A 15,532-nucleotide genomic window follows, 5' to 3' on the forward strand; every position below is an offset into this window, starting at 1 on the left:
GCCAACGTCTCGTTCGTTCTCATAAATATATCCCAGACATCATTGGTTTTTATCAGAACCGTTGCTTAGATGCAAGGTTTGATAAGAGATCGCCTGCGTGGCAGTGTAGACGTATTTCTAAGATACCAGTGATATTTCGAAAAATGTGCATCCCGTTCTCATGACTGTAGCTAGTGACAGTCTATGATAATTTTTCCCAATTTCAAACTGGTTAGATACACTCTGCGTAAATGTAAACTGTCTCTTTAGCGAAAGAAACATATTTTTATCAACAACTCAACGACAAAAAGGCCAGCGCCGCAGTTTAACAAGGCGAGGAATTCAGGAATTTTCCGTTGTAGGGGCCTCTCTAAACAGCAATTGTAACTTCTTACCAATGAAACTCAAGAAAATGTTTGTTTTTATGTTTAAAATGGACCTGTAAACAGATGGGATTGTGATGGAGGTTACTCTGGATAAAAACTTTTGCCGACAGGTTTAAATCTGGGGAAACACTACTTCAGTTAAGAAAAATACAAATAATATAGTAATAATTAATCCAATTGACATAATATAAAGCTTCGTTTTTCATTTCAATTTTAATTTCAATATCAAGGCGGAAAATGAATGCTATAATTTCGTTTGCCTTGTCCTGTGATTATATTGTCAGAGAAATATTGGTCAGAATGAGCGTATGTTTACATTCGTTCAAATTTCCTGATAAAAGTCCATCAGGGCTGATGTCTTTCTTTGCTTGCTTCCAAAATTTAAGAAATTTGGGATTTGAACTTCTAGTTCAGTCTTGAAACCTCGCCCTCAGATCCACCCCAGGAAGGGACAATATGATAAAATTCATTTTTTGAAAGCAGAATGAATCAGCTGAAGGAGGGGACAAACCTATCAATCATTGGAGTCTTGCATTTCAATTACACGTGCGTTTTAGTGTAGTTGCTAGTGACAACTGAACAGCCATGCTTTTTCGAGTCATGGCTGCGTTCGAGCTAAAGCCTCAGAAATTCGGATAGAGTTGTAAATAAAATCTAATGTTTTCGTTGAAAAACTTTTTGCTCAAAATTTCGTTACACAAGAAAACTTATTTCTTTCGTTTCGAAGGGCTGGGTAAATATGTTATTAAAAATGCCAAAAAAGGTCAGCTAGCATTTGGTAAAACAAACAGCCAACGTCTCGTTCGTTCTCATAAATATATCCCAGACATCATTGGTTTTTATCAGAACCGTTGCTTAGATGCAAGGTTTGATAAGAGATCGCCTGCGTGGCAGTGTAGACGTATTTCTAAGATACCAGTGATATTTCGAAAAATGTGCACCCTTCTCGTGACTCTAGCTAGTGACAGTCTATGATAATTTTTCCCAATTTCAAACTGGTTAGATACACTCTGCGTAAATGTAAACTGTCTCTTTAGCGAAAGAAACATATTTTTATCAACAACTCAACGACAAAAAGGCCAGCGCCGCAGTTTAACAAGGCGAGGAATTCAGGAATTTTCCGTTGTAGGGGCCTCTCTAAACAGCAATTGTAACTTCTTACCAATGAAACTAAAGAAAATGTTTGTTTTTATGTTTAAAATGGACCTGTAAACAGATGGGATTGTAATGGAGGTTACTCTGGATAAAAACTTTTGCCGACAGGTTTAAATCTGGGGAAACACTACTTCAGTTAAGAAAAATACAAATAATATAGTAATAATTAATCCAATTGACATAATATAAAGCTTCGTTTTTCATTTCAATTTTAATTTCAATATCAAGGCGGAAAATGAATGCTATAATTTCGTTTGCCTTGTCCTGTGATTATATTGTCAGAGAAATATTGGTCAGAATGAGCGTATGTTTACATTCGTTCAAATTTCCTGATAAAAGTCCATCAGGGCTGATGTCTTTCTTTGTTTGCTTCCAAAATTTAAGAAATTTGGGATTTGAACTTCTAGTTCAGTCTTGAAACGTCGCCCTCAGATCCACCCCAGGAAGGGACAATATGATAAAATTCATTTTTTGAAAGCAGAATGAATCAGCTGAAGGAGGGGACAAACCTATCAATCATTGGAGTCTTGCATTTCAATTACACGTGCGTTTTAGTGTAGTTGCTAGTGACAACTGAACAGCCATGCTTTTTCGAGTCATGGCTGCGTTCGAGCTAAAGCCTCAGAAATTCGGATAGAGTTGTAAATAAAATCTAATGTTTTCGTTGAAAAACTCTTTGCTCAAAATTTCGTTACACAAGAAAACTTATTTCTTTCGTTTCGAAGGGCTGGGTAAATATGTTATTAAAAATGCCAAAAAAGGTCAGCTAGCATTTGGTAAAACAAACAGCCAACGTCTCGTTCGTTCTCATAAATATATCCCAGACATCATTGGTTTTTATCAGAACCGTTGCTTAGATGCAAGGTTTGAAAAGAGATCGCCTGCGTGGCAGTGTAGACGTATTTCTAAGATACCAGTGATATTTCGAAAAATGTGCATCCTTCTCGTGACTCTAGCTAGTAACAGTCTATGATAATTTTTAACCTTACTTTAGGTTAGGATATAAATCATTCTTAGACGGATACTAGGGGACGAGGAAAAGTTCAAAACTGGCGAGAAAAAATTTAATTAAGACCTCCACCCATGCATACACAATCGCCAGAAGAACTAGTAATTTGAGTTATGACCTTCTTACTTTTCTTCGTCGATTTTTTTCTCGTCTGTTTCGAACTTTTCCCCGTCCCTACTATTTGCCCGTTGGTCTGCGAAGATAGTTACAAATGTATGAATTATTTGTTAATTAGAGCCCTGCGACCAAAGTAGAATAGGCTCTCAAGTTGACCACTGCCATTTCCAAGTAGATAGACGACACAAGACCGTAAGTTAGACAGCACTTGAAAGGGGTAACGAAAGTAGTTGAAGGAAACATCCATTAATCGAGGGGGTGGCGGTTCGGTTGAGATGACCGCCAAAGCAGACGTGATTGCTTCCTTTTGAGCCAGTTGATGCTACGGGTTGACTGAATGACTGAAAGAAACTTCCGGAAGGGTTCCTTTGATTAAAGATCTGTAAGAGAACGCATGGAAGAGTATCAGCGACGGTCATTCAATGCGGGAAAGTAAAGTCATCAATTTTTTTTAATCAGCACAAACACTGCGATAATTTAGGTATAGCTATGTATGTTGCCTTCGAGTATTTCAGATCCGTCTGAGAGTTTTTTGTTCATACAGAATTGTTGTTTTGATAGAGAAATCAATGCTGCAGGTGGACTATGTTAAGTGACATGCTGGCAGTGCTGCACAGTCGACCAGCCGCTGAGAGATAAACCACTCAAAATGGCTTTCGAGAGTTACGAGAAGCCATGAAAACACAGCAAAACACATCACATGAGCTTCTTTAAACTTGATTGTAATTTTTGTAGGTTTTGGAAGGAATATTGTTGTTTAATTTTCGCCATACAAACCCTTGGCGACCTGTGATGTCGAGATTCCTCGGCCCCATACCCCGCCGCGTGTCGCTCGAAGATGCCAGGCCACTAAGGCAATTTGGCCAGGTTACTTAGCATTTTCGGAAAGAAGTACATTTCTTGTTTCAGACTTCTTTTATACTAGTCAGGGAGCAAAGACCAAAAAGTGCGAGTTTCGTTCAACCATCGCCACAGAAAAGGTCTGACACTTGATTCTGGTAGAGAAAGGCCTCCTGATGAATGCTAGGTAGTTCGTAGAGTTAAAATGTGGTATACGTTTCAAAATACAGGGCTTTTTTGTCACGCAATTTACAGTTCTGCATGGAAACCAGGCTGAGATCTACATCGGTCTTTAAGCTCGCAATTAATGAGCGAATGCGATTAAATCGTGATGGAGACTTCGCAAACAAGTACGTATATGTGAGACACATGACAAGATGTTAATGATAAACATCACGTGACTGCTGACGTGATCATTTTTGCCCGATGTTGTTGGGAAATATCAAGTTCGTCAATATCGCACGCACGTTTTTTGTGAATATTACGGTTACTTCAGTATAAATTGGTTTAATTACCACCTGAGCCATGGTATCTGATCACAACAATTGTAATGTCGAATTAAAAGTATCTTTAGCTTGTTGAAGCTCACATGAAGACGGGCTAAAGCTAAACAGCAATGTATCTTCCGTCAGATATTAATAAGACATAAATGTGATAAACGTATAGATAAAAAAATGCATTATATTCTCATTCTGTTTGAACGCCAATGATTTCCCAACGTTTTCTCCCAAGAGAACTTTCTCCAAGCTTGCACACAGAGAAACGTATCCTCGTTTCTGTGTGGATTGAGATCGAGGCTCAGATGATCCAACATGGCGGCGCCCATGACAACTTCGCTGCTCTGACTGTAAGTATATCTAGTTTATTTAAATATATATTTAAAGTAAATATTTTAAAAGAAACGTTTTCTTGCCCGTGTGAGCTATTAATGAATACATATTTATAAATATATATAATTCCTAACTCAAAATTTCTTAAGATCATCCTTGTAGCCGTTATCGAGTAATTTTCGGGTATTATGAAAGAGTTTTAATTTCTTCGATCCTATTGACGTACAACAAAAATCTTTCGCAACTCTTACAATGATACTTAGAATGGATACGTTGACAAAGGTGAAATGCTTTCTTCATGCAAGATACAAAAAATGAAATGCTGTTTAGTGACTGTTTGTCATAGATTTCAATTTATTTCGTTCAAGGGTACGTTTGATTTACATGGCCAGTAAGGAGAAAAATAACGCCTCTGGTTTGACAATACCACTACCTCCTGAGACAAAGCGACGACGATTGACTGCATTCACAAAATGCATTATATGCCAGCTCGATAGAGAGGAAATTCTGAGAAGAGCGAAAAGATTCTCAATTGAAAATCTACAAAGAACACTCGTCCTTCGTAAAGACGAGGTTTACGATAGGCTCCACGAGGAATTGCCCAATCTGATAAGCCGTGATGTGTTTTGGCATTCCACGTGTTACTCGTCCTATACTAGTGAGCAGAATGTACGATACGCTACAAGCACCCACGGTCAAGAAGACAGCCGAGCTACTAATGAGCAAACACGCAGAGTTTCAAGATCTTCGGCTGGTGTCTCAATAGGTTGGTCCAAGTGCTTCATTTGTCGAAATAAGACATATAAAAAATGCCGGGAGATGTACAACGTTTCCACGTTTGAAGCATGTGATTCAGTTCGACAGGCAGCACAAAGTAAAGGGGATGAAGAAATGCTAAATGTCCTCATCTCAGTCAACAACGACCTGATAGCTGCTGAGGCAAAATATCATAAAACGTGTTTTGCTTCATATGTCAGCAAATCCAATCTAAAGCATCAGGGCTTTAAAGAAAAGGAAGCAGAGACGTTATATGACACAGCATTAAAAGAGGTGGCAGCCGAAATTAGTGAAGGTATTTACCAAGGAAAGGCATACGACATGTCATCGCCTTTGTCGAAATATCGCGAGCACCTGGAGGACAAGGGAATCAAGGCTGAAAGCTACAGCAAACAGCATCTGAAACATCGACTTGAGAAGCACTTCGGAGAAAACATCGTGTTCCACCAGCATCCTGACAAGAGTAAGCCAGAGGTTATCTATTCGAGCAACATATCTCAACAAGACGTCCTAAATGCTGCTGCTACTTCACAGATTTCCGCTATCAAATCCGAAAGCAAGGTTTCAGATAGTGCCCAGCAGATTGTAAATGTAGCACGGCGGATTAAGGAGGAAATACGGAAATGCAGTGGCATCTCATTAAGACCCCTTAACGCGCACGATGTATCTCTCGAGTCAGCGAGAAGAATCATTCCCCCTAGTCTGTACTGGCTAGTTCGCATAATGATTACATCCGATGAGAATGGAGTTGACGACTTTGAACGACCAAATCCCTGTGTCAAGATAGAGGACAAGAGACGCATTCTGAGTATTTCCCAGGACATCATCCACTTCACATCAAACGCCCGCGTTAAGCTCCCAAAGCAAATAGGCCTTGCAATGGCGGTTCGTCACCTTACTGGATGTAAGCAGCTAGTTGTCCTCTTAAACCGAATGGGTCACAGGTCATACGAAGAATTGCTAGCAGTTGATACAAGTCTGGCAACGGAGGTATTAGCGAAAGTAGAAACGTATGGAACAGTCATCCCATCAAACATCTCTTCAGGATTCTTCTTGCAAGTTGCTGCTGATAATAACGATCTGAACGAGGAAACGATAGATGGCAAAAACACGACCCATGCCACAACCATGGTTGTGTACCAGAGAAAGGTGTTTGGCCCAGAACTACCACCTACCATAGCTGAAGATCATTCCGAGAGACGACGTAGTTTGAAGAGAAGTGGAAGTATCTATGAGTTGCAAGAATGCTCAGCTCACGGAAGACGACCTGCAGTTACTCAGTATACCGGCGCAGTTGACAGAGAATGGTTGAGGGGTGAGGGCAGCGTCCTTTCTGACGCTCTCCATATGGACGACATGTGGGCTCTCCTTCGTATCAAACCAGCAAGCTTAATGGATACGGGCATTGCCGTGCAAGAAGTGCAGCCAGTTCTAAGCTGGGGTGGATTCAACTCGATCTTGTATCCCGACCTTCCTTCTGTGAGCAAGATTGGCTACTGTCCTATGATCGAAGGCTCGTCAACTGAACTAAGCACAGTTTACACAGTCATGAAACATGCCGTCCTTTTTGTTAAACAAAAGTTCGTGATCATTCAGTTATTCATTATTCATTGGCACCAAATGAAATATTTGCTTTTGTTCTCAAAGTGGATCAGTAAATACATGTAGCATCCTGAAGGTCACCAAAATGATACCCTTAAAGCGCGTTTGATACCTCCCCCCAAAAAACAACAGCCATTTTACCACCTAGTCAGTGACTATCACTAAAGTTTGTTTTTGTGGCTTAAACCAAAACAATATTGATGGTTTGCATGTGACGTCATGGCGGTCATGTTGGTGGACAGGAACAATAAGATTTTTCTCCTCAGGGAGTTCACTGCCATTTTTATGCAAACTTTGTGAACAATTTTCTTTTGTTTTCTCTACCAACATGGCTGCAATGTAAACCACCTATTTAGCAAAAACTTAATGTGTTGGCATTATCTAGGATACTGTCATGAATAGCTCTTTAAATGCATATCTGGTTCTATTTATGGATGCACTATGCAAATATCTGCTGCTAGCTGAAGGAATTAAAAAACTGGATTTCACCATATGACGCAGCACCGAGTGGGAATTCGAGTTTTTCCAAACTTCTGGACAATGATTCTAGCCATGGATCTGTTTATCAGTCAATTTAACATTTTGGATGTTCCTGACGTGACCAAGATTGGAGATAGGTGGATGAAAGCGAGGGATCTGCAATAAAAAGGTGGATATCGCGGAATGAAAAGAAGGGTAGATTTTTTTAATCATTTAAACTTTGTCCCCTCCTCAGGTCGATTTTCTTCAGTTGATCAGCAACACTGAGTTCAGTATCCCTTCAAATTAGCCTACTGTCCGTTTCTGAGGCTTTGGAGCTGACTTTACTGAGAGAAGGTAAGACGGCTACAACTGAAAATTTGCTAAGTGATCTCATGGATCCTGTTATCATTAATTACTGGTAATAGCGGTGATGATAATAATTGAAAAAAAGAATTTCTTTAGAGGTGAAAGCAATACACTGGCGAGTAGGCTTTTCAAAAATACAGCAGATCACGCCAAATTGCACTCAATTTTTTTGGATAGCACAGTCTTACTTTTCTAAGCGGTTTGGTTCTACAAACTTTTGCAATTTTTTAGATCTGCTGTCAAAGCATTCACGGAGTCTTGATTTTCTCCAAGGCTTTGAAAGTCTGGAAGCCTTGAAAATGGACTTATAACGAAGCCATTGTTTACTGCCAAGAAATCTAATTAAAGCTACCTCAAGTAATAATTATTTGTCGATATCTGCCAAAATCTGTTTCATCAAATAGTATAGGGCGAAATGTAATTGCAACATGCGTGCAGCCGTAAAAGTTATCTTGTGACTGTCAAAGACTAATACTAGCTTCCACGAAAGTGGTACAGAAACTAAACAGGCGGTCCCCCGTGTCATTCAGTGCGCGGAAGGGGCTATTTCTAAAGTTCGGAAATCATCATGTGCTGCTCTCGGAAACTGGGCACAAGAGTACACTTTTAAGTGCCTTCCAATACCTCCCCAGAAGGTAAAACTCCGAGAACCGCTTGTACCCCTTCTCCCCAAAAGTCATTCAAAGAAACTTGATTGTCCAGTTTCGCTTCGTTATCTCTTACATGAGGGTATGGATGGGGTTTAGTATTAAGCGTCATTTAGCGGGGTTTTTTTTTAATGTTTAGTGTTGAAATTCAGTTGTAAAATTTTAATGTTTAGCGTTTTAAAAAAGTTAACTGTTAAGTGTTGAACGGTGTTGGAACAGTGATTTCTAGCAGTGAAGATAATAAAGGTTTCATAGAGAAGGCAATAAATGTTAGAAAAAAAAGGACTAAGGTTGTTCAAACTTAACTATGATAGAGGTGTGCAAAACTGGAAACAAAAGGAGAAGAGCCTGTGCAAGTCTAAGGAATATGCTGTTTGCAGAATACTATCTTTGTGTCGGACGTAGCTGCTGGAATGGTTCTCTTACTGGTACCGTGTCCTTTCTTCAAACCCTTGGAAAACTATACGACAGTTTTGGAATTGGTGCTCAAACAGTAGACGTGGTATCACTATCCCTTCAAGATGCTGTGAACAATGTTTCATTAGTGAATGAATATATTAAAATCACAGTTGCTACGGTCAAACAGCACTACAACATGAAAGAAGCAGCAGCAACAAATGGTACCGAAGGAACTGTATCAAAGAAAACACAGGTCTCGTTGGAACTCCTCGAACAAGGTATGGCACGACTGCAAAATAACTTGAAGAGCATAAATGAGGATTATTTTGGTGACGTTGACCTCCGTACGTTACTGACCACTATAGCTGAAAACCTTCATGCAGTCTCCCACTTCAAAAACGAGACTTTCACAGCTTTACAGTATGCTCGAGACTTTGGCACAATTGCAAAAGAATCATTAAAAAGAACGACAAAGTGGAGCGCCAAAAACTTTACACATGACAAATCGTGTTATCCAGTGCCAACATCTAGTCTGGCCGATGTTGAAGTGACGAAGCCTCCAACAGCTGCAAGGATAGATCCTCTCATTGAAGTAACGATGACGGAGTTGGTGGACAAATATCGTCCTGTGAGGCAGAGAACAGTGCGGAGTGAAACCACAAAAGACAAAGCCGGAGCTCTCCCACCAGCTGTGTATTACATTCAACCTCCTTACTCCAAAGTAATGTTTCACAATCGTGACTCAACTAGTACTGTTGAAGGTCGAGAGGAAATGAACAAATTATGCCGCAAGTCACAGATGACGATGGGGACTCGCAAGTACCCAGCATCACGTTTGTGGACGATAGCACGGTTGAAATAGTTGCTGTTGGTGAAGTGCCAGATCAAGAGGATGAATACGACACCGGGTCAGGCAGCAATATGGATGATGACGATCACGACTCCTACCCCGACACAACAACACTCACCAGGTCTGGTCGCGCCATTCACGCTCATTTTCGCCTTGCCTTGTAGAGTTTGAACGAGCGGGCGTGCGCATATACATTACCTTGTAAATGACTCTGTGATCCGGAATTAATTAAATGAAAACCCGAAAATAGCGCTACCCTGGACCCGAGAAGGCAAAGGGGTTCAGATTCAAAGGCTGGCTTGCTGCTGATATAAATATTGCAAAAGTGTAATAACAACCGAAGAAAATTTTCATTGTCGAGCACAATGTACCCTTCGCATCGTTATTTTAGTTTAAATTGGTAAGTAGTATTTTCCAGCGTACATCTAGCCTCGTAGGATCTCTCGTTTTCACTTTCTGGAACAATATGTAAAAGAATGACATTTATCCTTGTTTAAATAAAATTTCGATATAACGCGCGCGCTGATTGGTTGAAACAGCGTGCTTTATCAGAGTACAGATGCACGGAGACGGAGCAACGATGTCACGCCATCAGCCCATTTGGGAAATTCCTGGAATTCTCTCTCGGTTTTATTTATTTATTATTACTACAATTTTTCGATCCAGACGTCATTTTTAACCTAGAAAACGTAAACGAGCTCTTAGCTTCAACGGACACAGACCATCCTGTGTGCATACAAGGTAAATAATAGTACAAAAAACACGGTGATTGAAAATGAAGTTTCCGAAGAAGTTAGCGACTAAAACACAGAGCCAAGTAGAAATATAAACAAACAGAGACTTGCAAACATGTCAACCGCCGAAATGGTCGAAATTACATCGAAGGCAGAGACGATAAACACCAAAGATAGCATAAAATGGAGAGCTCAAATTTAAGAACGAAAGATGTAAAAATGTCACAAGCTTAAAAACAGTGCTAAAAGGTCCCGTAAACGCTCGTTAGCTATATTCTCGTACAAAAAGATCAAACAAAAAATGAGAGAACTGAAAATTTAATTAGCTAGCAAATACACCAATAAATAAGCTTGCAAGATCCTTACATGAGAATGATGATTATTCTAGAAAGTGACGCAGGCATACTCGGAAAAAAGAAATCCGAGTGCTCCTTTCAGGAGTCGAACCTAAGACCTTCGGATTACTAGTTCGGATGCTCTACCACTAAGCTACAGGAGACTCGTGGGAGCTAAGGCCATTAAACTAGGTTCATGGGACAAACATCCTGCATACTGCTAGGGTTTGAATGTCGAACGTGTGGTATATGAAAGAAATGTGATGGTATATTTCCAGCCTGGTGAATGAATGAGAATGATGATTATTCTAGAAAGTGACACAGGCATACTCGGAAAAAAGAAATCCGAGTGCTTCTGTCAGGAGTCGAACCTAAGACCTTCCGATTACTAGTTCGGATGCTCTACCACTGAGCTACAGGAGACTCGTGGGAGCTAAGGCCATTAAGGTTCATGGGACAAACATCCTGCATACTGCTAGCTCAGTGGTAGAGCATCCGAACTAGTAATCAGGAAGGTTTTTGTTTCACCAAGATGCCTTGTTTCGACATGTCTGACAGCTTTCGTGTTGTTCAACCAATCAAATCATTTGAAACATTCTAACGAGGATTGTGATTGGCTTATTTTAGTGGCTTTATCAGAAAACAGATACACACTGACGCCACATCTGTTCGTTCGGAAAATGAAGTTTGTTTTGAAAATGAGGGTGAACGCGGGGTTAAATAAAATAATTCTTTATCATAAAACAAATAAAGAAGCCTCGACTGTGCTCTGTTCTGTTGTAACGCACTTAGCAACTCAAGAAGTAGGGAGAAACACCGACACTTCTTTCTTGCTCTAGCCGCTTCCTGCGTGCTTTACAACAGAACCGAGCACAGTCGAGGCTTCCTTATTTGTTAAATAACACCACATTATCAGCCAATTTACATTTATTTACTTTATTCTGGAAAAATGAAATAATCCGGGACTGAATGGAAATTCAATAACACCTTCTCGAAAAAGATAAGAAAGGAAGACAAAAGCTTTGTGGCATGGAATGTTCGAAAACTTTACTCCGAAGTTTGCTCCGTGCACGCCTACATAGAGTATAATTTAACGCTTTTTTTTTGAGAGAGAGATGATCATGATTAACGTGTGGATTACAACAGCAGCTATTCCTTTATATTATCGATACTGGCAATAACAACGATGATGCTAATCTAAAAAGGAATTTCTTTAGAGCTAAAAGTAGTAGACTACACTATGTTTTTATTTTCTCCATATTACACCACCATTTCAAGCTATGATTAAATTTTTACTTTTTTGCTCTTGCTTCAAACCAATAGCCATTCGTGATGATAACAGTAACGCAAAGCCCTTCTATTCAAATGACGCCGATAATCTCGAAATCTAGTAAAACACCTACAAACAAAATTTTCAGGATTTGAACTACTTAATGTACACAAGTTGTGGGCAAAATTAGACGAAAATCTGTAAGTGCGATTTTAAGTAAAGAGTTTTACTCTTGAGTTACTCTTCATATTTTACGTTTCATTTTCGCGGAGGATTCTCATTAGATGCGAAGGGATACATTATTTGAGGAGGATTGTCATTAAAGTGCAGAGGATTCTCATTAGAGTGCGGAGGTCAATACATTTTTTTGCGGAGGATTACATTAACATATTTTGGCCGTTATTGACGGTAACTGGCTTATCAAAATCAGACTAGCTAGGTTTAAAAACTGGTTTCTTTACAATGGCACAATAAACTCGCCTGGAGATGTGCCATTGATTTCATGAAACCCTTTATCCTGATTGGTTTTTACTAAAAGTGTATTCTTCTATCTCAATAAAGGAGCAGAGACTGTTAAGCAGCCTCATTCTTGTCATCAACTTGAGCTAAGAATATTTTAGTACTGTCTGCTGTATTTCATTACAAGATGGTCCCAAACATTTAAATCGAATTGAAAACTATGGGTAACAGGGATATAGTTGCTGTCCTGCCCAAAATTCGCCTCACCAAACATTCGAAGCAGCTTTTCCATTATCTATCGGAGAAAATTGGGCGGAATTAAACGATTTTATTCTTTCAAAGTTAAAGTAAGTTTCTGTACAACTTTTTCTAGTAATCTATAAATCTCTTTCTTGATTGAGACTGGTACGCATTAGTCCAGACAACATTACCATTGCTATAATCATTTCGCATCCAACAAATGGAGTGGAATAATTGTTTTATTAAAAACGTTCAAGAAATATCACTAGATTTTGCTAATTTCGCTTTGCAAGAACAACTAGAAGACAATTAAATGGACACTGTTTCTTGGGTATGATATAATGGCTCATATACCATGGTCGCTGAGCCAATCAAAACTCTGGAATTGCATTATCAAATGATCCAGTGTTTAATAAAACAATTACTTCACTCCCACTTGTTGGCTATGATCATCTCATATCCAACAATCGCGAGTGGAATAATTGTTTTACTGAAAACAATCAATAAATAATATTGCTAAAGATCTTGCTGGTTTCGCTTTTCAAGAACAAACAGAAGACAATTTAATGGTCGCTAGGTATAATGGCTCATATACCATGTCCGCTTAGTCAATAAAATCCCTGGGGCTGGTTCCTGGAAGAAGGAATAAATTATACCAGGTATAACAGTTATTCCAGGAATAAATCTGCTATTGTAGGAATAACTATATCAGGATAAAAATGGGTTCCCGGAAGCACTATTTATTCTTGGAATAGCTATTCCAGGGATAAGTTTGCTATTCTAGGTATAAATCTTCCAGCAAAGGGGATTCCCAAATGACAAACAGGTTTGGCGGGAAATTGAGTGCAACGCGCGCGGGCTACCTGTGGATCAAGCACTATGAAGGGGGTGAAGGACGAAATTTCCTTCGTGTTTTTCGTTGTTTAGCGTTTCTTGATCTCTTTGCCGGGACTGTTCACTGTGCCCCTGACGAGAATGACAGACCTTTGAGCACACGGAGCTTGATTTTGCTTTTGTCACTCTATGCTGTTTCTTAATTCTCTTTTTGTTGAGAGACAGACCTTTGAACACACGGAGCTTGATTTTGCTTTTGTCACCCTATGCTGTTTCTTAATTCTCTTTTTGTTGACAGACAGACCTTTGAGCACACGGAGCTTGATTTTGCTTTTGTCACCCTATGCTGTTTCTTAATTCTCTTTTTGTTGAGCTCACTAAAATACGTGCGTAAGATTTTCAATATTTACTTAACATTAAGTAATAAGAACGAAAGCTACATCGCTTCTCACTCGTTCCGAAAAGTTAAGCGCTTTTAAGTTTGCATTAGAATATCATAAAATCAATCCTTATAAGCGCCTATGACTGCAAACAAAAGAGCTGTCCATCGTTAACTCGGTCATTCGCCTATCCGTTCACTTGCTCGGATGTTCGTTCGCTCGGGTTTCCGCTTGTTCGTTCGTTTGCGCTTCGGGTTTGTTCAGTTGTTTCTCCATTGGTCTAACGCACAAGCAAGACAGAAAAGCAGGAAGAGTAGCTAAGTACAAGAAAAAGCTGCATTATTAGACAGCTGATGCTAAACATGAATACAATGACAAGCAATAGATAAATGGACAAAGGATTTTTAAATGCGTCCGTGGAAGCCTGTTACCATTATTTGTGAATATATAGATACTCTTTCGTTTATTCGTCGTACTTTCTGCCCGCCCTAAGTACGGACCGCGTCCCCGTAAAACCCTCTCCCCTGTCCTCCTACTTGTCCTAATTAATTGTAAAAAAAAAAACACTTCTTCTATAGTTGTTTTTACAACTGAGGGCTGCTGTCACTGAACTGGTGTGTATTTATTGAACTGATGGTGTGCTTTTGATTTTTCATTTTTCCCGAAAGCCTCCCCTCCCCCTCCTCTCTTCCTACATGTCCCAATGAAATAAAAAACACTTCACCTATACTTGTTATTCTTTCAATTGAGGTCTACTGTCACTGAACTGATGCGTGGTTTTTGATCAGTTTTGTGTGGTTATTGAACTCAATTAAATAAAACATATGTTGACGGCGTACTAGAGCCTGTGATACTGCAGTTATGCATCGTAAGACCGTGGATCTTGGTAGCCCGAATGTTACGCCGATTACCTCTAGGAAACTTCCAGATGCAAAGAAACGTAAGGTGAACAAGTGGCGAAAGTGCGTGATTACGAGCAGTGTTTCTCGCTAGATCATCGGACAACAAATCGGCAAGGTAATTTATGAAGTCTCTACCAAAACGGAATCTTGACTTGACGTCTTTCTCGCTTAAGTATTCATCTAAATGTGCATTGAAAAGCCTAAAACGCCGCGGTCTGGCTCGTCTTGCATCAGCAAGACGACCAAACAACAACTTGTCGGCCATCTTGTTTTTGCAGATTTATCCCTGAAATAGCAATTTACTACCACTTCGCGAGGTGTATTAAATTTATCCCAGATTTATTCCCTGAATAGTGCTATTCCTTCTTCGAGGAACAGAATTTATTCCGGGGATAAAGTTACTTCTAGGATAAGGCATGGTATTATACAATGATTCAGTTTTTAATAAATAAGGATAGATCAGAGAATACAACCCGGAGATACACACACAAGCAACTACAATAAGGTTTAGGCATTGGTCATTTGCCTTAAAGTTCCTGGAAAGTAAAGCAACCGGAAAATATCGCTTTCAGAGGACCCCTGTCTGGCCGATTTCCGTTTAAGCGAATCTTCACGTGTTTCAAACCGGGGAAACTTTGAACTGATTTAGAAATGTTTACTGAGTTGGGAATTGGTGACCTTTTCTGAGGTCAATGTTTTTATTTTGCTCGTTGGCATAAGAAAGAATATGCTACCAACAAGTAATTAACCATAAACAACAGGGACCGCGTAGAGGAAGGGGCTGGGGGGCTTCCCCCCCCCCCTCCCCACTTTTTTGCTGTAAAAAATAAAAATAAATTAAAGCAGCAAAAAAATTTCAGAAGAAATCTCATTAGTTCGTAACAAAAGCATTTGACAAGCAGACAATCACGAGTAACATAAACAGCTATTATTATTAAATAACTTTTTAGTTCAAGCCT

General features: G+C 39.5%; 2 protein-coding genes across 2 annotated transcripts in view; one reads left to right on the forward strand and one right to left on the reverse strand.

Annotated features, from left to right (window-relative positions):
* The window catches only part of LOC146463161 (perlucin-like protein), a 30,931-nt gene that overhangs the window by 3,403 nt on the left and 11,996 nt on the right, over positions 1 to 15,532 (reverse strand). The gene's annotated exons all lie outside the window — the stretch shown is intronic.
* On the forward strand, positions 4,196 to 6,761 carry LOC146463162 (uncharacterized). The gene is made up of 2 exons (XM_085084740.1): positions 4,196 to 4,333; positions 4,685 to 6,761. The coding sequence occupies exon 2, from the start codon at positions 4,701 to 4,703 to the stop codon at positions 6,759 to 6,761; it is 2,061 nt and encodes a 686-aa protein (XP_084940866.1). The 5' UTR covers positions 4,196 to 4,333; positions 4,685 to 4,700.

The sequence above is a fragment of the Pavona decussata genome, unplaced genomic scaffold (genome assembly GCF_977016875.1).
Source record: "Pavona decussata unplaced genomic scaffold, jaPavDecu1.1 SCAFFOLD_180, whole genome shotgun sequence".
Taxonomy (NCBI): domain Eukaryota; kingdom Metazoa; phylum Cnidaria; class Anthozoa; order Scleractinia; family Agariciidae; genus Pavona; species Pavona decussata.

Coding starts and splice junctions, on each gene's coding strand:
- LOC146463162 (XM_085084740.1), top strand. CDS start 4,701: ATGGCCAGTAAGGAGAAAAATAACGCCTCTGGTTTGACAATACCACTA.